The sequence below is a fragment of the Crocuta crocuta genome, unplaced genomic scaffold, assembly GCF_008692635.1.
Source record: "Crocuta crocuta isolate KB4526 unplaced genomic scaffold, BGI_CrCroc_1.0 scaffold337, whole genome shotgun sequence".
NCBI classification, from domain to species: domain Eukaryota; kingdom Metazoa; phylum Chordata; class Mammalia; order Carnivora; family Hyaenidae; genus Crocuta; species Crocuta crocuta.
Genome location: NW_027528873.1, coordinates 852386 through 874674, shown reverse-complemented (window position 1 = coordinate 874674; position 22289 = coordinate 852386). Strand labels below are relative to the sequence as shown.

General features: G+C 49.9%; 1 protein-coding gene across 5 annotated transcripts in view; it reads left to right on the top strand.

Annotated features, from left to right (window-relative positions):
* DZIP1L (DAZ interacting zinc finger protein 1 like) overlaps positions 1–20947 on the top strand; it is a 41677-nt gene extending 20730 nt beyond the window's left edge. For all 5 annotated transcript variants that reach the window (XM_077756644.1, XM_077756648.1, XM_077756645.1 and 2 more), the window contains 10 exons: positions 3226–3288; positions 4499–4639; positions 7768–7798; positions 9112–9165; positions 9527–9660; positions 11407–11599; positions 14265–14481; positions 14912–15099; positions 18273–18412; positions 20029–20947. In XM_077756644.1, the coding sequence (XP_077612770.1) occupies positions 3226–3288; positions 4499–4639; positions 7768–7798; positions 9112–9165; positions 9527–9660; positions 11407–11599; positions 14265–14481; positions 14912–15099; positions 18273–18412; positions 20029–20190 (1323 nt within the window). In that variant the 3' untranslated portion in view covers positions 20191–20947. The remainder of the gene's footprint in view (positions 1–3225; positions 3289–4498; positions 4640–7767; positions 7799–9111; positions 9166–9526; positions 9661–11406; positions 11600–14264; positions 14482–14911; positions 15100–18272; positions 18413–20028) is intronic.
* Positions 20948–22289: the final 1342 nt, after the last annotated feature.

Genomic DNA, 22289 nt, shown 5'->3' with positions numbered 1-22289 from the left:
TGTGGTTTGGGTCACACAAAATTAATAATGTTTATGTGGTCAAAATGATCAAATTATCAATCTTTTGTTTATGGCGACTCTGAGCTTTAAAAAGAAAATATTTTTGTGTTTTATTTTAGTGCTTTTTTGGCCTCATTCATTCATTCATTCATTCATCATTCATACTACTTTACTGAGATATAATTGGCATGTGAAAAGTTGTATGTACTTGATGTATACAACTCAGCGAGTTTGAGGATAAGTACTCACCCTTGAAACCATCACCACCATCAGTCTGCCATCATTTCTATCACCTCCTAAAATTTCCTTCCACCCTCTTTATCTCTGTGTATGGCAGTAACACTTAACATAAGATCTACTTTCTTAGCAAAGTATACAATACAGTATATATATCTTGCATAACAAACTTTGTACCCTTTGACTGTGACTTTCCCATCTTCTCCCTGTTTTAACCCCTGATGATCACCATTCTCTCCCTGTTTCTGTGAGTTTGGCTATTTTAGTTTCCGCACGTAAGTGAGATCATACGGTATTTGTCTTTCTTGCCTGGCTTTTGGTTAGCATAATATCCTCTAGGTTCATTCATGTTGATGCAGGATTTCCTTCTTTTTTTAAAGCCAAATAGTATTTCAGTGTGTGTATGTCCCACATTTGCTTTATCCATTCATCTACCAATGGATTATTAGGTTTCCATATTTTGGCTATTGTGAATAATGCTGCATTGAACATGGGAGTGTATCTCTTTAAGATCCTGATTTCAGTTTTTTGGAGGAATATCCAGAAATGGGATTGTTGGATTATATGGTAGTTCTATTTTTAATTTTTTTAACAACAGAAAAACAAGTTTATTAACAAATATATCTCGTGTTCACATGGGAGATACCCTGGAGAAATGAGTTAACTCTGTTTTTAATCTTTTTAGGTGCTCCCACTCTGTTTTTCATAATAACTATGCCAATTTACATTCCCACCAACGGTGTATGAAGTTTCCCTTTTCTTCATATCCTCGCCAACACTTGTTATCTTTTTTTTTTTTTTTTTAAATAACAGCCATCTTGACAGGTGTGAGGTGATATCTCATTGTGGTTTGATTTACATTTCTCTGCTGACTAATGACATTATAGGCCTTTTGGGGGGAAATGTGTATTTGGGTCTTTTGTCCATTTTAATTTTTTTTCAAATATTGAGTTGTATAAGTTCCTTATTATTTTGGCTATTAAGCCCTTATCAGATATATGGTTTGCGAAATATTTTCTCCCATTCTGTAGGTTGTTCTCCTTTTGGGTAGAATGTTCTGTATGTCTGTTCGGTCCATTTGGTCTAGTGTGCTGGTCAAGTCTAGTGTTCCCTTACTGCTTTTCTGTCTGGATCTCTCCATTGCTGAAAGTGGGCTTTTGAGGCCCCATGCTCTTGCTGTATTGCTGTCTATTTTTCCTTCCAGTTGTATTAATATTCACTTTATATATTTAGGTGCCCTGACATTGGGTGCATATATATTTCAGTTGTTATAATCTGTTGATGAATTGACCCCTTTATCATTATATGGTGATCTTGTCTCTTGTAACCATTTTTTTTACTTTAAGTCTTTTTTGCCTGACAGAGTGTAGCTACCCCTGTTCTTTTGGTTACTGTTTGCATGAAACACCTTTTTCCATCTGTTCAGTTTCAAGTATACCCTTAAAGTGAGTCTCTTGTAGGCAGCACATAGCTGGCTCTTGTTTTTTTAGTCCATTCAGTCATTCTTTGTCTTTCAGTTGGAGTATTTAATCCATTTAAATTTAAAGTAATTATCAATAAGTAAGGACTTACTATTGCCATTTTATTAATTATTCTCAGACTTTTGTAGTTACTTTGTTCCTTTCCTTCTTTTTTGCTGCCATCTTTTTTTTAAGTAATTTTTTTAATGTTTAGTTTTGAGACAGAGAGAGACAGAGCATGAGCAGGGAAGGGACAGAGAGAGAGGGAGACACAGAATCTGAAGCAGTTCCAGGCTCTGAGCTGTGAGCGCGGAGCCCGACACCGGGCTCAAACTCCCAAACTGTAAGATCGTGACTTGAGCCAAAGTTGGATGCTCAACCGACTGAGCCCACCCAGGGGCCCCAGCTTCCATCCTTTTTGATTTGATGGTTTTATTTTGTAGTGGTATGCTTTGATTGCTTTATTTTTTGCATATCTGCTGTAGGTTTTTTGTGATTAGTATGAGGCTTATGTAAAACACCTTCTAGGACAGCAGTCTCTTTTAAGCTGATGACAACTTAACATCAATTGCATGTAAATTCTCCGTACATATACTTCTCAACTTATACCTGCTGGGATCTGCAAGCCAGCCAGCTGGATGTGTGGCTGGTTGTTGAGATCCGTGTGCCAGCTCTATAAGCTGAGTCAGCTGTGTCCTTTCCTTCAGATCTGACAGGGGTGGGACAGAAGTGGGCCTCCTGGGCAGCATCCCACCCCGGCTGGGACCGCGGGTGTTCACTCACTCTCCCTTTCCCCTGTGGGAAAGATTGGGGGCTGAGGAGGTCTCCCTTGGCACTGAGCTGTGCCACCTTGGGGGAGAACTGATGCAGGTAAAGTGAAACTTCTCTGGAATGTATCTATTCTCAGGTGTTTTGGTTCCACTGAGGTGCTGGGTTCCTGGGCTCCCATAAAGGAATTCTCATTGTGGAGGGTTTGAGAGCTGGAACCTCTTATTTTACCGTCTTGCTGATGTAACTTCCGTTTTTTAAGTTAAGTCTGTAACCCCCCTAAAATTTATTTTGGTTTAAGATATAAAAAGAAGATTCAAGTTTGCATTTTTTTTCTAGGCAGTTTAACCACCTTTTGAACTCCATTTGTCAATAATCTATCTTCCTCCAGATTAAGATTCCATTTTTCTCCCCCGTCTTGGTCTGGGCTTTCTACCTTTTCACTACACTGCCTAATCATGAGCCAGTAGTTTTTAATTCCTGTGTCTTTATACTATATTTTATTTAATTAATTTTTTAAAGTTTATGTATTTGAGAGAGAGTGAGCATGAGCAGGGGAGGGGCAGAGAGAGAGGGAGAGAGAGAATCCCAAGCAGGCTCAGCACTGTCAGCATGGAGCCCGATGCAGGGCTCAAACCCACAAACCGTGAGATCATGACTTAAGCTGAAGTCAGACACTTAACCAACTGAGGAACCCAGGTGCCCGCTATAGGATATTTTAATACCTAGGGCCCATTTGACACACTTTTTTCTTTTCCAGAAAACGGAATGGAAGAGAAAAATGAAGGAACTGCAAGGGGAGCATGCAGCCCAGAAGCGAGAGGTAGCCCTTCTTGGGTGGTCTGGGGTAGCTTGGTTTCCTGTGACCTCCTCTCATCCTACAGCACCCCCATCCTCCACCCCTACCCCTCTCGAACTGGTTGGCAGGTATTTTGTTGCTGATACACTTCCTGGTGGCTGACTCCCATCCATACAGAGAAGGGGTCCACGGCCTGGACTGTAGCCTCCGGGACGAGGAGTAGGGCCCCCAGGCCTTTTTTTCTTAACCCAACACATGCTTCACACTGTGGTCCTCTCTGTAGGGACCCCTCAGGCCCTGCGAGGAGGGTTGTGCCGAAAACATCCGATGAATTGCCTGGCTATTTCATGTTTGGGCCCTTCTTTGAAACCCCACTCAGGAGAGAAGCAGGCGGATGGGGACCTCAGCCGTAGTGCAGAGGGAGCCCAAATGGAAGGGCTCCGATACGGAGACCACAGAACGCAGAGCAGCAGGCCTCAGGTGGAGAAAACAGCTGCTATGAAAATGCCCCTGAGGAGGGAGCAAGTTGCAGAGGCCGATTAACAAGCACCCTCTGTTCTGCCTATAGAAAGCTCAGAGAGAAAAGATCAGAGGCTGACATGTGATAGACACCCCCAATTCCTTTAATACCCATCTTGATGGTTTTATTTTATTTGAAATGGTTTAGGATGAGAAATACACTTAAATGTATTCAAAAAGCAGAAGAAATATATTAAGGTACACTCAGTGAAGTGTGCTGAAATATATTAAGGTTCACTTTCTCCCCATCTCCATTTACCCACCCCCAGCAGCCCCCCCACAGCTGACCTTTACTGCTTTCTAGTCTAGTTTTCTAGAGTTTCTTTATGCAAACATAAATAGTATTATCTTCTCTCTGCGCTTACAACAGCATGTGACCATATTTTCTTCAACTTTTGTTTTTACCTAAAAACACAATTTGAGGACTTTTGAATGGCTTCGGGTTACCTGACTGTCCTTCAGGGGATGGTCACGCTGGACAGAGAGCCTTTTTGCCCTGGTCTTAGGGGACTGTGTGCAATTCTTCCTTTCCCTTAAGCGCACCTTGGAAGGTAGTCAGTCTTGTTAGAAAGCCACCTGTCCAGGTCAGGAAGCCCTTCCCCTGCTTCAGGCGAAACTCCGGCCAGTGTTTGCCTACAGGTGCAGGCCCTGCCAATCCCGGGCACCCAGAGGTCCCTGTGGACATTTGACTGATGGACTCCCCTGTGCCCACCAGCTGCAGGAGCAGAATGAGAGGCTCCAGGCCTCCCTGTCTCAGGATCAGAGGAAAGCAGCCGCCCAGGCCCAGCGCCGGATCAGTGCCCTCCGTGCCCAGATCCAGGAACAAGCCAGGCTCATCACTTCCCAGGAAGAGATGGTAGGTCTGTCCCTCTTCCCAGTCAAGCCTCTGCGCCCCTAGACCTCTTCTCTGCGAGGCTCTCCTTCTATTCTCTGGGACTCACTGGCACTGGTCTCATTAGTCAGGCTCTTTAAGGAGAGAGCAAGGTCCTCAGGCTTCAGGAGCACAGAATGCTGAGGATGCAGGCTTTCTGCAGGCTGAAGATGTGCCTGTGTGCTGCTGGGTTCACATTAACATCAGAGACCATCTCAAGACAGGCACCTTGTCGATACTTGGCCTATTATTCATTTATTTATTTATTTATTTATTTATTTATTTATTTATTTTTTTATTTATTTTATTTTTATTTTTTTTACAAATAGTTTATTGTCAGATTAGTTTCCACATAACACTCAGTGCTCATCCCCACAAGTGTCCTCCTCCATGCCCATCCCCCCCTCCCCCCACATCCTCAGTCCTCAGTTTTTGTCAGCATTCAAGAGTCTCTCATGGTTTGCCTCTCTCCCTTTCCCCCACCATTTCCGCCCTTCTTCTCCCCCTTGTTCCTCCGTCAAGTTCCTCCTAATCCTCCTATACGTGCAAACATATGATATTTGTCCTTCTCTGCCTGACTTATTTCGCTCAGCATAACACCCTCAAGGTCCATCCATGTTGCTACACATGGCCAGATTTCATTTTTTCTCATTGCCATGTAGTATTCCATGGTATAGATAAACCACATCTTCTTGATCCATTCATCTGTTGATGGACACTTAGGCTCTTTCCATGTTTTAGCTATTGTGGAGAGTGCTGCTATGAACATTGGGGTACATGTGCTCCTATGCATCAGCATTTCTGTATCCCTTGGGTAAATTCCTAGCAGTGCTATTGCTGGGTCATAGGGGAGTTCTATTGTTAGTTTCCTGAGGAACCTCCACACTGTTTTCCAGAGGGGCTGTACCAGTTTACATTCCCACCAACAGTGTAGGAGGGTGCCCGTTTCTCCACATCCTCGCCAGCATCTAGAGTTCTCTGATTTGCTCATTTTAGCCACTCTGACTGGCGTGAGGTGGTATCTCAGTGTGGTTTTGATTTGTATTTCCCTGATGAGGAGGGATGCTGAGCATCATTTCATGTGTCTGTTGGCCATCTGGATGTCCTCTTTGGAGAAGCTATTACTTCATTTAAACCTCACTTTTGCAGGCAAATATTGCCATCTCATCATCGTCGTTTGACAGATGATGAAACCGGCTGGAGAAGTCAAGTGCCTCCCTTGAGTCCACATTGGACCCCCTATAAGATCCAGGGGAGGATTCAACCATGGCTAGGCAGTGGAGTACAAAGGCTGTGTTCTTTTCACCATGTTCACAGATGTCATTTCCTAACCAGTACCCTTTTCATAAATTAACAGCCTCTGATGAGGTTGTCAGGTAAACTAGTATGATGAGAAGTCACTTACGAAGCACCTCTCTCCTAAAACTGCCCCCAGGACTCTTCCCTGTTGCTGGTAACTCTCTGCTCAGGCTCAGCTCCGGCTTCTGAGCTCCAGGTCAGAAGAGAAGTGTCTCTGTCCTCAGAGGGGCTCCTCTGTGGTCTCAGGACCTTGCCATGGTTCTGATACCACCCTCCACACAGATTGTCTGCACAGAGCACCTCCTGTCAGTATCTATTCAGTCTTGTTCCTGCATGCTGCCCATTTGTGCTCTTCTGTTCTCCCAGCCAAACTTCAGCCAGGCATCTAACCCCCTCCTCTGCTGCTTTTCTTTTTATTGCACTGCTCCCCTCATCCCCCCTGCATACACTTAGCTTCACTGCTGTGGCCACTTCAGGACCAGTCTGGACATTTCTTCCTTCTGTTATCCAGAACTCTTGTTTGCAGATAGTTCACTTAGGAGCTCGCTGGTTAAACATGGAGTTAGAATAGGCTAATAGGGGTTTATTTTTATTGTAACACCAAAAGAGGTGACAGTTAATGGCCTTGGCTTAGCAGCCAAATTATGCCATTGGAAATCCAGAGTGGTTTTCTTTCTACCATCTTCAGTGTGTTGACTTCTGTTCTCATGCTTCACTCTTACAATTGTAAGGTGGCTGCTGTAGCTCCAACCATCACAGCCATATTCAGTAGAAGAAGTTGATGAAAAGGTCCCTTTCTAAGACTTTTGCTTATATCTTATCAAAGGTGTACATGGGCAACCACAGCTGCAAAGAAGGTTAAAAAGCAAATAATTAGTTTTACAGTCTCCAGAACAGAGGTAGGCAAGGGAGGAAACATTTGGAAATGGACATTGGATGTGTCATTCATTGGTACATAATAAAAAAACAACTCAAGCTTAAGCAGAAGAGGGAATTTGTCATTAGGGTAGACAGGGTGTCTCACAGAGTTCAAGCAGAAGAGCATTTGAGTCTGGGAATAAACTGGAACCAGAAACATAAATGTGGTCAGGAGTTTTCCTTTGCTGTGTGCCTCTGTTCTCTATATCTGCTTCAATTTTTTTCTCTTATTCTGAAGATCACCTTTCACTTCATATCTTCCCATGTGGCAAAGCAAACAAGCAAACAAGTGAACTAAGAAAACCAAAACCAGTTGGCTGCCACTGGTTCTTGACTTCATAAGTTTCCAGTTCAGAGTTCTCTACCCAAACGTAGACAGTCAACTATGGCTGTGGGGGAGACATATTCACTAGTGGCTGTCCCATGTGCAGCTGTGTGGAAGGAGGAGGAAGAGGAGGGGGCTGTGCAGACAGGTTAGTGACCGTCCACATCACGCCTCCTTCCTCCCAGGGGCCACTCAGCTCAGATGCCCACGTCGTGGGAGGGAGCCTACCTTGCCCTGGTTGTCCATCGCTAGTACCAATAGTATTGACTGTGTGCCTGTCCCACTCAGCTTGCATGGGGCTCCTGCCCTTCAAATCACAGGATTTGAAGGGGGGGCCATTCCCACCCGGGGAAAAGGCGGCAGGACGCCATGCCAGTTGCTGCCATCCAGCCGTGCCACCCCCCCTCACATATGGAGATGTGCTGGGGGGTTGGGCGGTGTACTCTGAGCTCCTTGTTCCTGGGGGAGGTGTGGAAACAGGGTCTGTCCCTTCTTTCTGGTGCTAGGCAGATGCACTGCTCAGAGCAGAGCACCCTGCTGGCTGTAACCATTCTCTTCCACATCTTTGTAGATCCAGACCATGACTCTGAGGAAGGAGGAGGGTAAGTCTGCACGGAGTATTTTGTCATGTCCTCTTCTCTTTCCTGTTCCCCACCAGTTTACAGAATGAGGGTGGTGGTGGTGGTGGTGACGACAGCAGCTCATGGGACATGTGGTGTCAGGCTCTTTGGCAGGTGAGGGAGGGGAGGGAGATATTTGCTTCTGGGACACATAGGGCTCCAGCCTGCAGTGTATTCTCACCTGACCTGCTCTCCTCTGTAGGGCGGTGGAGACATGGGGAAGGGCAGGGGTCCTGGGGGCAGTGAGGGCTGGAGCAGGGTCTGGGAAAAGGTTCTTTCTAATCCATCACGTCTGTGGTCTGGGCCATCAACTTTCACCTTGCTCCCAGGGGGTAGCACGTTGACCCCAAGTCAGTGGGAGTGTGACCGGAGTGGAGTATATGCTGTTCCTCGCTGTGCTGCTGCATAGTGCTTGTGTGCATGCGCGTGTGCTGGCGAGCACGCACTGGCCTCTAAAGGGAGACAGGAATGGACAGGGCACCGGCCCTGGCTGACGGCCTTGACCTGCCCCTCATGAAACCTGGCCCTTCCCACTCCTTCCCGCTTCTGTCCTAGCTCTTTAGCCACGCTTCTGCCTTTTCTTCCAAATCCACACATCTCTTCCCACCCCCTGCCTCTAGGTCAGACGTCTCCTTCCCAGCTTTGCAACCCATTCAGAGAAGCAGTGTCCCTGAGGCCCCAGCCATCCCGAGGGCTGGGGCTGGGACGTGTGCCATGCACTTTGCCGAGCACTTTAGATTCATGGTCTTATTACACTGTCTGTCTCCACAATTTCAGGTGGGCTGGGCATTACCATCTTCATTTATTATTATTATTATTATTTAGTTTATTTTTGAGAGAGAGAGAGAGCAGGGGAGGGGCAGAGAGAGAGAGAGAGGGAGAGAATCCCAAGCAGGCTCCACACTATCAGTGCAGAGCCCGACGTGGGACTCAAACTGACAAACAAGAGATCATGACCTGAGCCAAAATCAGGAGTCAGCTGCTTAACCGACTGAGCCACCGAGGCGCCCCATCATCCTCATTTTCTAGATGAGGAGCCTGAGGCTTGGCGAGGTTCCCGGGGTCCCCGTGTTGTGCACAGCTGGTTGGGCAGGGCTGGGCCGTGTGAACTCCAGTCTTTCTGGCTCCCGGGGTCTGTGCTTGTGACCGTGGCCCCGTCCTGCCTCTCCTGGGTACAGAAACAACCGGAGGGCTTGCCCCTTCTTGGCGGCACTCACACGGTGTCCCATGCTTTCGTCTCGGTCAGGGATGGGGTCCAGGGCATTGAGGCCACTAACTGTTGCTGCTCTTCTCAGGGATCCGCAAGGGCCCGAAGGCCGTGGACACAGAGGAGGACTCTTCCGAGGAAGGTGAGGCCTTACTTCTTACCCTGGGGTCCAATGCAGGACACAGATTTGTCCTCTTCACTGTTTAGTTTGTTTCTACTTCACCGTATCTGGCTACTGATGCCGGGGGCGGGGGCGGGGAGGGAAGTAGGGACAGGAGACAAGTGTTCCTGAAGCTCCTTATGTGTGCTGGGCACATGACACACAGGCACTAACATGTGGTCTAAATGGTTCCCTGAGGGGGAAACCCAGAGAGGCTCAGTGACTTGCTCAGGGCCACAGAGCCAGCAGGTGCGTGGAGGCAGGGTTTGGAGCGGCATCTGACGCATTTGTCCTTTGTGCCTGCCTCACCTCCTCTCACCCTGGTGACTGTCTCGTGCTGCAGAGCTGGAGGACTCCCGAGATGGACAGCAGAAGGTGCTGGCAGCTCTGAGGCAAAACCCCACCCTGCTGAAGCAGTTCAGGCCCATCCTGGAGGACACCCTGGAAGAGAAGCTGGAAAGCCTGGGGATAAAGAGAGTAAGCTCCAGTGCTACCGATGTAGGGTTACCTCCTACCATTTAGACACATGGTGTTCTTAACCTGGCAAATGCTTGATTGCTCATTACAGTGTAGGCTTGTTCATCTTATTTGTTCCATCTGGCGGCCTTTCATATCCAGGAACATGAGCCCACACAGCTTCTCCTCACCTCACAGCAGCAACGTGGTCTCTGTTCTCTGTCCCCAGTGGTTTCTGGGTGTCGGCCTGCATCCAGAACTCTCTGTGCTCTCCGCTCTTCCGTGTCTGTTTCTGACAGAGGGATTTTAATTGGTTCAGTCTGCCCTCTGGAAGGGTCCCTTGGGCGAGGTGTCCATCATCAGCGGCACACACGGCCATGGCACTCAGCACATGGCTGTGGGCGAGGCAGGCACTGAAAGCTATGTCTGGTACAAATTAGTATTTGAATGCCATTGTTCCTTCATGCCTGTGTTTAACCAGAGCGTGCATTTTATCATTAAAGGCATCAATGACATATTTTATTAAATAAAAACACTAACCTTTGACTTTTCAACTACTGTTTCATCTAACTTTGGTTCTATGATCAGACTTAATTAAAACATTTCTTTCTTTTTTAAACATTTTTTAATGTTTTTTAAAAATATTTTTTGTTTTATTTATTTCTGAGAGAGAGAGACAGCATGAGCAGGGGAGGGTCAGAGAGAGAGAGAGAGAGATACAGAATCTGAAATAAGCTTCAGGCTCTGAGCTAGCTGTCAGCATAGAGCTTGACATGGGGCTCAAATCCACAAACCGTGAGATCATGACCTGAGCCGAGTTGGACAATTAACCAACTGAGCCACCCAGGTGTCCCTTTAATGTTTATTTTTGAGAGAGAGAGAGGGAGAGAGAGAGAGAGAGAAACAGAGTGCAAGCAGGGGAAAAAGAGAGAGATACACAGAATCCAAAGCAGGCTCCAGGCTCTGAACAGTCAGCACAGAGCCCAATGCAAGGCCTGAACTCACAAACCATGAGATCATGCCCTGAGCTGAAGTCAGATGCTTAACTGACTGAGTCACCCAGGTGCCCCCTAAAACATTTCTTTCCAACCTCGAATGAATCCTTACGGGCTCTGGGTGGATGTCAAAAGCCCAAGCAATTTCCAGCAGGTCTTGGAAGGTTAGTCAGCTTTAAAAAAATTTTTTTTAAATGTTTATTCATTTTTAAGAGATAGAGAGACAGAACATGAGTGGGGAAGGGAAGAGAGAGGGAGACACAGAATCCGAAGGAGGCTCCAGGCTCTGAGCTGTCAGCACAGAGCCAGATGCAGGACTTGAACCCATGAATCGTGAGATCATAATCTGAGCCGAAGTCGAATGCCTAACCCACTGAACCACCCAGGTGCCCCTGCAGTTGATTTTTCACGCATTGTTAGCCATGGCGACAGCATGTCTAGCATAATGATAGTGCCTGACGTATAAGAGCAGTAGGCTGTGGTCCCGGTCCTCAGATGAGTGGGGTGGCGGGAGGGCATGTTGTGACGTCAATGGAGCTGTGCGCAGCCCCGTTGCATCCTCTTGCCATGCGTGTCTTGACGCAGCTCCCAGACCCTAAACCATTACACTTCCTGCAGCGTGTGCAGCCTCCGCCCACCCAGCTCTGACACTCATCCCATCTTCTTCCAGAAAGCACCACAGTGACTCCCAGGCCAGCAGCAGGTGCGAGAGGCTTGGGGGAAGGAGTAGGGGAACTTCTGTCGCCAAAGAGGGAACTTCTGTCTCTTCTAGGATGCAAAGGGAATCCCCTTTCAAACTCTCAGACACCTGGAGTCCTTCCTGAGAGCCCACCGGGAGCAGAAGGCACGGAGGTTTTCTGAATTTCTGAGTCTGAGGGAAAAGCTTGTCAAGGAGGCCACCAGCAGAGTGATGGAGAGACAGAGACACAGGGTCCCGGCGTCTCAGCCGGATAGGAAGGCTCCAGGTGAGCTGGTGAGAGGGCTTGCTTGGGGGCTGTGGCCGGGAGGGTCCAGGCTCATTTGCACACGCGGAGAGTGTACTTCCTGCCTCCAGCAGGGCACTGCTCCAACGGGCAAGATGGTAGCATCCCCCATGCAGGTGCTGAGTCCGAAAGCCCTCTGTTGGTGGGAAGGGGTCCAGGAGTGGGCCCCAGAGTCACCAGGGAAGCTGGAGGAGAGCCAGAGCTGGAGCCTGTGGTCCGCCCTGAGCTTGCTGCCCCTGCTCAGCAGCTTACTCGCTTTGACCACAAGTTGAACTTTGCTCCAGTGGAGAAGAGCACACTCAGTTTCTGGCCCTGAAGCCAAGGGATGTCAGCGCGGGCAGAAGGCCCAAGGTCTGGGAGCACTGGGGTTGCAGGCAGGGCAAATGAGAATCAGAGGAAACATCCGCTCTGGAACCGTGGGAGGGGCTGGACAAGCTCTGCCTGCGGACGCACGCAGAAAGCTCGCACTTGGTTCCCTGGGCCAGGTCATGGCCACTGTTTTGCCTCTGGGGGGTGTGACAAGGAAAGGCCGGAGGGTGTGTGTGTGTGTGAGGGGTGGGGGTTCTTGGGGAGGATTCAAGTGTGTGGGTGACTCTCCAGTCTCTGTCCTTAGGGAACTGAGGAGGCAAGGGAACCTGTGTTCCTAAGTTTAAGAGCCCCCTGTTTCTAGAGGATTTCCAGATTCACCGAGCTGCTGAAATTGGGGGCACTGGGGAGGGCTTCAGGGGGTCTGAGGCTGTGTGTGCAGGGCGGCGCTGCAGCTCCTTTTCCTCCTGAGCGTGTATCAGGGGGACATCCATTCTCTTATCTCCTTGTGTCCAGGCAGACCCGCCTGAGCTCTTCATCCTAAGGAATTTCCCAGTGTGTGGACCACATTCTCTAGGGATGTGAGAGATGATTTTAGTTGGTACACGGACCAGTAAAATTTTCAATTTTACTGAGGCTGCTCCGCATGGATCCTCTGCTGGGAAACCAGCCCAGACTAGGTGGTGAAGGGACTAAGCACAGGGGTTGTGGGTGCTGGGAAGAGAAAGGGGACAGCGAGGCACGGGAGAAGAATGAAAGCATCCTCTGAGGACAGGATTCCAAAAGAGGAAAGGCCTCTTGCTCCTCCAGGAAGCCCCTCCCCTCCAGCCCTTGCTCCGGTGGTCAGGAAGCCGGACTGAGGACCACTCCCTTGCCTATCCTCCCCTGGTCCTGGGGCCCTGCCTTCTCCAGGGCATGCCACAGTGGTGTGACCTGAGCACTGTGTTTCCACAGCATTTTGTAGACCTCTCTTTCCAGCTGTATGCCCACAGACTCGTTTTCTAGGCCCCACGAGTGCCTGTGTGAATGCTCACCTTTGATCTCTGCTTAGACTGTGCCTCTTTCATTTTGGGGCAAAGCTGTGGAGTGTAGTGAGGCCGTGAGTGGCAAGAGCCCAGGATTTGGGGTGGCTGATGACCTGGGTTTGCAGGTACCACTGACCTGCGTGGAATTGAGAACCTTGATTGAGCCGCTGGATCTCTTGCAGCCTCTGTAAAGTAGGGAAAACGACACTCTCCTAAGGGGTCTGGGGCTAGTGGGGGCTGTAGATCAAGTGCTTAGCTTGATGTCTGTGTGCAGTAACTGTAGCTATTATTGTTGTTGCTTTCCTCAGCGAGTTTGTCTGCTTTCCCCATCTCTCCAATCTGCCCTTCTTAGAAGATCCACCTCTGTGTTAATGCATTCTCTGAGAGCGGTATATTTCCAACGTTTTTGATCTTGAGCTACAGTAAGAAATAGTTTACACTGTGACAATCCACACTTGGAAGAGTTTTGTGGGACAGTGCTTACTCTGACACTCTGTCATGCCCTTTACTTCTCTTTCCGGAAAAGAAATTGCTGATCCTGGAGACCTCACTGGGGAATTTGGAAAAGGGAGGGGCTGGGTCTGAGCGCTTGCCTTTAGAGCACTCCTGCTGCTGAGAGTACCTAGCAGACATAGTGGATCTAGGTGACCCATATGGTCCTGTGGCGACCTCTGGTGGCAGCAGGGTCTGCCTGCAATGTTGTGTGCACTGCCGCCGCTGCAGCCTTGGGTGGGTAGAGAGGGTAGGTGCTCTTGGCTAGATTAGCCCCTAGCACTGCACAGGGAGGGTTAAACTGCAGACATGCTGGGCCGCTTTTTATTTTTTTGTTAAGTTCCTTTCATTTATTTTGAGAGAGAAAAAGAGAGTGCACGAGCACAATAGGGGCAGAGAGAGAGAAGAGAGAGTAAGAATCCCAAGCAGGCTCTGCGCTGCCAGCACAGAGCCCGATGTGGGGCTTGAATCCACGAACCATTAGATCATGACCTGAGCTGAAGCTGGACGCTCAACCGACTAAGCCACCCAGGCACGCCATGGGCCCCTCTTTAGACCTGCCGACGCCTGTGGGACTCCTGGAATGATGATGTGACCCTGGAAGGAGAGCTGCTCTCCTGGTCTCTGCCAGAACGTGGGTCCCAGCCCCGAGTCTGGCCAGCAGCAGGACACCTGGGGTGGAGGCAGCGATTATATCTGGTTATTATGGTATACTGCGAGTGACTTGTCCATTTCTAGTGTGCCAGAACCTCGCTCTATGTCCTCTTCAGGCTTGAGGGCCCAGATGGTCATGCCTTGGAACTTACTCCTCCCTGTGTTTCTAGTCAAAAGCCAGCAGAACCCACTGGCCATCCAAGAGGCCCAGCCAAAGCCCAGGACCCTGCATGTGGCATCACCATCCAAGCCAGCAGAGCCACCCACGACAACTCTTCAGAGCCGCAGCAGCCGAGGCCCTGGCCTGGCTCACATGTCCACCCCTACTCCACGCCCCAGAGCACGTGGACCGTCCGGCAGCCCTGCTTCCCCAGGGCCCGGGCCAAGGTGAGCCCCGGACCCTGCACTCTTGCTGGGTATTGGCTGTGGCTCCCAGCCTCAGGCAGCCCTGATGGGGGCTTCCCACAGGTTTCTGCACACAGGTGAGGGGCAGAGACAGAAGTGAACCTCAGTTGGGGTCCATCTTGAGATCTGATGAAGAGACTGGGGTCCTTTGCTCCTGGCCAGGACAAACCTACCCTTTCCTTTCATGTCTCTTCCTTGAGTCTTAGTTGCTGCACCAGAAAGCCTGGGTCATCATCCTCTAACAGAGTTGCTGGTGAGGCCGCCATGCTCTGGGTGACTCCTGGCTGTCATCTGCGCCCAAGGAAGGAGGAGGGCTGGCTTGGGGAAAATCAGACACGCTTACAAGTGGTGAGGTTTGGCTTTTAAAGTTTTTCTGGCCTACATAGCCCTCATTTCTTCTCCTCTGTGACAGTACGCCCCCGTTCAGTTCTGAAGAGGACTCGGAGGGAAACTCCATGCAGCGGACATCTCTCCAGCCCCTGCGAGGTCCTTCCAGGATGGGGCCCCGGCCAGAGGACAGCTGTGACTGGTCTGACACAGAGGCCTCGGACGGGAGTGCCCAGCCCCCTGACAAGGGCTCAGGTGGCCTGGCTTCCTCGGGTGAGTAATCTGGGACCCCCGGGGTAGCCCTTCTTCAGCCCAGATCTCTTTGTCCTGGAAACACCCTGTGATTTTCTTTGGATTTTCTGATTTGGCAACTCACTGTGACTTGGAGAGAATGACTGTCCCTCCCATTAGGTATTTTCCTGTGGTCGCAGAGATATCAGAAGAAGGATAGAATCTGAGTGAGTTTTATTTTGCCCTTTGTGTTGTCATTGAATTGCTTAACTGTTGGAGGTTGGAGGAGCTCACCTACTCCTTCTGTCCCCCACATTCTTACCAGTAGAGAATGAACATGGTGGCCAGACCAATGGAGATTAAAGTGTTCTATTACTGGAGACAGGGCCTAGTAATGCTAAGGCATAGGCTTCCTCTCAGAGCCGGATTGGCTCTTGAGGCCAGTGTGGGAGCCCCTCTAGCCTCCCCAGCCCAGATCCATGACCATTAAGGGCGGGGTCTGCAAAACAGTCCAGAGAGGGCTGTAGTATGTCACTGTGAGGACAGTCCAGCTGGCCTCCAAGTGCGGTCACAGGTGTAGGGATCGTGTCAGAGAGAAAAAGAAAGATAGCCCAGGGGCTGTTGCCGTCCCTCTGCTTGGCTACTCCGGTGGATAGGAGAGGTAAGAAGGTGTGGGGGCCACTGAGAGAGTGTTCATGCTATGCTTGCCCAACCTGGGAGGGCAGGAATGCCCTCGTTCCACCCGTGAGGTGAGGCGTGCTGCACACATCATTCCTGAGGTGGAAAACTAAGTCTCTGACACCTTATATTACTTGTTCAAGGTCACATAACAAATAACATGGAAAACTAAGATTCTGTATTATGGTTTTGAAGTTTCATGTGTTGGTGTTGTATTTTCTTTTTACTTGACAAATAAATTTTTTCCCAGAAAGAACTGCCTTTAGCCATTTTCCTAATTTTGAAAATATCCCCACAGACTTTTATGCTGCTTGAGTTCATCAGTACCAGATCAGGGGGTTGTGGTCACCCGGTTAACTATCACTACAGTGAAAGTAGCCTCCAGGGCAAACCTAGGTTACACTGAACATTTTGAGAGATAGGCTACAAGCAACACATGCAGTCTCACAAAAAAAGCTTTTGTAGCAAAAGAGTGGTTTTCCAGCTAACCTTGAGATGGAGGGGAACAGCTTCAGAAAGTCACAATGAACCTTCATAGCAGGCTGACTCATTTCCAACAGTGACCTTAGGTCCATAATGGCATTTTTACAGGAAAGTTCTTTGCTCTTGTTTCAGTAAAGAGATTTAGAAATCCAACTTGATGAAAAGACATCACAGAAATTTGAGTTAAATGCTATGGTTAACTGGAATAAATATATCCATTAAACTTGTCACTTTCTATCTAACAGGTTACTACAATAACTGACCATTTTTCTTCTCGAAACAACTAAGTCAACCATCATTCTTTCAAGATTTTCTTTTCTTTTTATGTTTTTTAAATTTATGCTTGAGACAGAGTGGGGGGAGGCACAGAGGATCTGAAGTGGGCTCTGCATTGACAGCAACGAGGCCAGTGTGGGGCTCGAACTCATGAACTGTGAGATCATGACCTGATCCAGTCTGATGCTTGACCGACTGAGCCACCTTGGCACCCCTCTTCCAAGATTTCCTTATAAAACTGTTCATGGAAAGGCCTGCAGCTTCTGGCTTCAGTTGCATTTTCTTTCTCTTTAAAAAATTTTTTTTAATGTTTATTCATTTTTAAGGGGGTGGAGGGGCAGAGAGAGAGAGGGAGACACAGAATCTGAAGCAGGCTCCTAGCTCTGAGCTGTCAGCACAGAGCTTGATGCAGGGCTCGAACTTGTGAACCATGACATCATGACCTGAGCTGAAGTTGTACGCTTAACTCATTGAGCCACCCAGGCACCCCTTCAGGTGCATTTTCTAGCCAAGGCTTAGTTAAAGAACATGGAACTTAAGAGTTTTGTCTTTTCATAGTTATAAGAGGAAGCTTTGGGATATAAACCCAGATCTGAGCAATCTGTAAAGTCCATGCTCTTAATGGATTCTGGAGAACTTTATCTTGTCCATAGCATATTGCAAGCCTGTGGTCCATCAGAACCCACCAGAACTAGATGTTTGGAGAAGTACTGATGGCTGCCAGGTGGGGGGATAAGGTGGAAGGGTGTTAGAAGTGGGAGTCAGGAGTCATCTGATAGTTTGGGCTCTATCACTTGTTACCTGCTTGTGCTTGTGTGAGGGGTTTTGGTTCCTTTGCTGTAAAATGAGGTTTCAGGACAATTAATGAGGGGTGAGGAACACAGTGCCTGGTACATAGTGGCCCTTAACAAACCTTTCTTGAGGGGCGCCTGGGTGGCTCGGTCTGTTAAGCATCCAAGTTTGGCTCAGGTCATGATCTCACCATTCATGGGTCTGAGCCCTGCATCGGGCTCTGTGCTGATGGCAGCTCAGAGTCTGGAGCCTGCTTTGGATTTTGTGTCTCCCTCTCTCTCTGCCTCTCCCCTGCTCATGCTCTGTCTCTCTCTCTCAAAAATAAATAAACATAAAACAATTTAAAAAACAAACAAACAAACATTTCTCTAATGAGTCATTAAACCAAGGGCTGTTGTAGCCCCAGCTGTCTGCTCAGACTCTCAGACAGTTGAATCCTACAAGGCCATGGTTAGCTCCCTGCTTCCTGGACATTCCTGAGGTCTGGACATCCACTGTGGTTTACCATGTCACCAGGAGTCTGTTGATAATCTTTGTCCCTGCTTAGCTCTCCTTCCTGCATGGAGTTTGCAGAAAGCCTGTCTGGCCTCCAGTCCTTCTGTGATAATTTATATTTATGATATTTCTTCTCATCTCAGTGCATATGTTGAAGGAGGCTGTGTTTGCATGTTAGTTTTGCTTTTCATGTACCAAGTGAGCAGAGGTTCCACCTCTTCCTCCCATTTAGAGAGAAGAACAGCTTTCTAAGCCTCTATCTGCAGCCATGTTGTTAAGTGCTGTTATAGTTTTAGGATGGTCAGAGCCTCTTTTTGCTGGCACCCATTGCCCTGGGCCTTCTCTCTGTCCTCACCCGTCTTCTTTGCAGTTGCCCTTCCTTCTTCCTCCTGACCCCTCTCCACACTCCCTCTATCCACACCAGAGCCTGGTCGTGACCTACAAGGATGAGGCGTTCATCCTCTGCAATGTTCCCTCTGGTTGCCTTCCAGGAACACTGGTGCAGTCGCTGGTCAAAAACCTTGAGAAACAGCTGGAGGCTCCAGTGAAGAAGCCCACTGGAGGGGTCAACCTGTTCTTAATGCCCAGCGCTGGCCTGGGGAAGGCTCCCGTGCAAGGAAGGACACCTCAGGTAGGGTGCTGGGCTCTTGCAGGCTGCCCCGCCATTTCCAACAGAGCCAGCTCTGAGTTTGGGGGCCGGGGCTGGGGTCTAGTGAGTGTCAGCCGCGGCCCCCGTGGGACATCACAGGCCACCTCATGGTCTCCTCTGCCCCAGCCAGGTGGAGGGGTGGCCATTTTCAAATGCTTTTTGTTTGTATCCCTGTTGACATTAAAAAGCCTTTTGGTCCATTATGCAAGTAACTGCTTGTATATATAGGCCGTTTCTCCTGGTAACTCACGGTCCCATTTCCTGCCTCTGACGGAGCCTGGACCTGGGTCTGTGCTGGCAGTAGCTGCTCTCTCCTGGCTCTGGTTCATTCCACCATGGGCTTCCCCATTTCCTTCACTCAGCCGAGGACCCCAGCACCAGGCTGAGTGCAGAGCAGACTTCTCGGCGAGGGCGGGGTGTTGGACTGGCATCACACAGCACATCGGGTGGGCGACAAAAAACAATGGGGATATTTAGATACTTGCATTCTAAATGTTCAAGGCCATTCCTCCTCACTAAGCATGTCTTGGTGGCCTTGACTCTCTGAGGCTCTAGCTGCCATAAGACTTAGAGCTCAGAGGCTCGGTCTCCCTGACCATTACCATTAGGATGCCCTCCTCTGTGCCTCTGGTCAGGGAATGACTCCCACATGCCAGTTGCTTTCTCAGGCAGAACATTTCAAGCTCTCCTTACCTCACATTCCTGGCTCACCTTTCTCAGTCAAAAAGGTGCCTCCTGGGATGACCGGAACTATTGCCCTAATGTTCAGAAGTAGTGGGTGATTCCTTTTTTGGTCGTTAGGGGAGCATATTCTCATCACATGATGTGTTTGGTTTATCATGCAGCCCATGTGTGTTGGTGCGTAGCAAGTCCACATGATTAAAATAAATTTGTCCCTTTTCCCCTGTTGGGAAAGAGTGTCAATACCCCAAAGCAGGTTGAGCCTGCTGCCCTGGGCCCAGGTGGTTCTGACTGCTTGGCCTTACATTCTGGGAGAAAATGCATAGGATGTTCCTATCAAAACCCAGGTGACCCTCAGTGCCAGGGGTCCACTGAGAGCTACGATGGGTGACGCTGGCCCAGGGGTAGCCTGGGCCCTTGGCTCCTGCTGGGCTCTCCCATTGGCTGCAGCCCAGACCCTTTCCAGGCTGAGGGTTTCTGGTCCCCAAGATCTACCCTCCTGCTCCTTCAGTCAGGGTATTTACCAGCTCCACAGAAGCTGCCTGAGGGCGGGTGGGTAGGGCGGGGCTTTAGCCCCTGCCACATTCAGGAAAGTCAAGGCTCTGGATGTTCAGCTCCATCTTTGTGGGGAATTAAAAAATCTGGACAAAATTTAAATGATAAGAGCAGCCCAATTTGCCTTAAGCCTTTCCAAGGAGCCTGCCGTGGCTTGGCCAGCAGGATTTCAGGAGCGTTTGAAATCACTCTGACCCCGGGTCTCTGAAGCAGGTTTTGAGAGACCAGGAAACATGAAAAAACAGAAGAAGAAGTGTCTCCCTACTGCTTCTTCCAAACCTGCATTTTGTCCCCATGTCTGTCCAGCATTTTCATCCTCCCTTGTCAGAATGCATTTCCTTTTCCCCCTTACCTCCCTGCAGCTTTCAGACGATGAGAGTGACTTGGAGATCTCTTCCTTGGAAGATCTCCCCCAGGACCTGGGCCAGAGAGAAGAACCGAAGCCCCTGTCTCGTTCGAAGCCGCCGGAGAAGTTTGGCAGCAGCCCTTGGAGCCCTGGCCGGCCCAGGGTCCCTGGCTGGTGATCCCCCACCAGAGGCTGGCTGGGGCCAGCTCAGGGGCCCTCCCCTAACACAAGAGGCTGCTGGGCCTCTCGTGTCTTCACGAGACCAAGAGGTCTTCTCTGGAGAGAAGCAGAGCAGAAGGTGGATATGATTTCTCCTCTCTTGCCTGTGAGGAGGGGTTCTGCTTGAGAGCTCCAGCGGTGCCTGACTGGGTGCCCCCGGCTCCTGTGGTTCGAGAAAGGGTTATTTACAATGAGCTCTTACCTCCTCCCACCTCCATATTCACTCCAGACTGAAGGAGCCACTTGACCTTCAGGGCGTGTTGTCAATCTGTGGGATTGCTGTGGAGAGGAGTCTTAACATGGTGTCCTTTTGGGGATGTGTACGCCTCAGGCAGTCATTCAGTGGTTGATCCAAAGTCACGTACAGAGTGCTTGCTCTGGGCCAGGTCCTCCAGGCTCTCCCTACCGTGTTGGGGTGCTGGCAGAGGCGAGTGGGGCAGAAGTACCGGGTAGTAGTCTAGAGACAGAGATTAGGTGTTATGGGAGCATAGTGAGAGCCACCCAGTGCAGGCGTGGGTTATCTGGGAGACTCCCAGAGCTGGTGTCAGTCTGTGCTTGCTGATGGGCGGGAGGGAGACGGGGGAGAGGGCCACCTGGCTGGGGCATCATGCCCAAAGGACCACACATTAAAGTTTTGATACTATTTCTAAAATGAAGTTATGGATGTGACCACTGTATTTTTTTGTTTTAATGCAAAAAGCATCAGTTTATCATGTGGAAACATTTAAATATAGCACAATAGTTATAACTCGCTTCCGTTCATTATTTTTGGAGCTTCAGGAGGGGCACAGTGGGGCGAAGCCACCTGCACCCCCATTGTGGCAGGTCAGGTCCATTGGGATGCTGATGTCAAGGTGGAGTTAGGAGAGCCAGAGGTTTGCTGGGCTGAAGGGGGAGCAAGCAGGGTGGGCAGGGAGAGCCCTCGGAGAGCAGCGCAGGTCCCACCACCGTGAGGGCAGAGAGAGCAGGAAGCAGGAGCAGGCAGGAGTGCGGGGGCAGACGGCCCCATGGGGCTGACCTCTCTGCCAATGCCATGGGAGCTGCCGAGCAGGAAGTCCCCACTGGGCACAAACTGCCAGGCCCTAGAGCCCGCACCCTGTCAGCCTGCTTCACTGCTCGTGGTGGAACAGCAGTTTTTTGCCCAAAGGGAGACCCAGCCCTGTGCCTTGGCAGTAGAGGACCCCAAGTTCACCTGCCCGTGCAGCAAAGACAATGACCAAGGCTTCGAGTATGCAGCGAGGGGAGGGTTTAGTGAGCGGCAGCCACACGGGGAGACAGGAGGGCAAGCCTGAACACCCTCTCCGAAGGAGGAGGGTCAGGGGAATTTAAAGGCCAACCAAAAGACGGTAAAAAGTTGCAGCTGCACTTACTAGTCTGCAGCTGCGATGGGTCCCCCATCCTTACGGGTTTCAGGAATAGCGTCCCCAGTGGTCTACGTCCCCAGCACCCAGCCTCGACCGCTATCTACTCAACTCACAGTATTGTGCTCCATCCGTCTCTCCCCTCACCTTGGGTCTCTTGCCCTCCCCTGCCTTCCATCCAGGCTTCCTTTAGCCTCTCGGTAGAGGCGCTGCCACCTGGCCAGGCCTGATGTTTTGGTGGGAGGAACCAAGGGAAGAGAGGGAGGAAAGACTTTGCAGAGGGCAAAGGGCACCTGGGGGCGGGGAGGGTTGGGGGTGGGGAGACCAGAGCACAGCTTACGCAGGGCCTTATGTGGGACTTGGGGCCAGTGCAGCCCTGGCCAGCTAGGGGGTAAATTCCGTTTGCGTATCTCACACCTTTGAGCAGCTGAGGACATGTGCAGAGGATGAGCCCAGTGAGTGCTCCCCGTGAGTGTATGAGGAGAGGAAAGGGCAGTGGGTGGGAAGTGCAGTGGGTTCATCCCCCTCCCAGGATTCTCCCAACAAAGTCATGTTTTCCTATTCACTGGGTTTGGGCAAGGGGCGTATGAAAAATTGTGGTGCCCCTTACCACCTCCTGGTCTCCCCTCACCACCTCCTGGTTTTCCCACCACCACCTCTTCATCCCCCCACCTCCTGGTCTCCCCCCCACCCACTG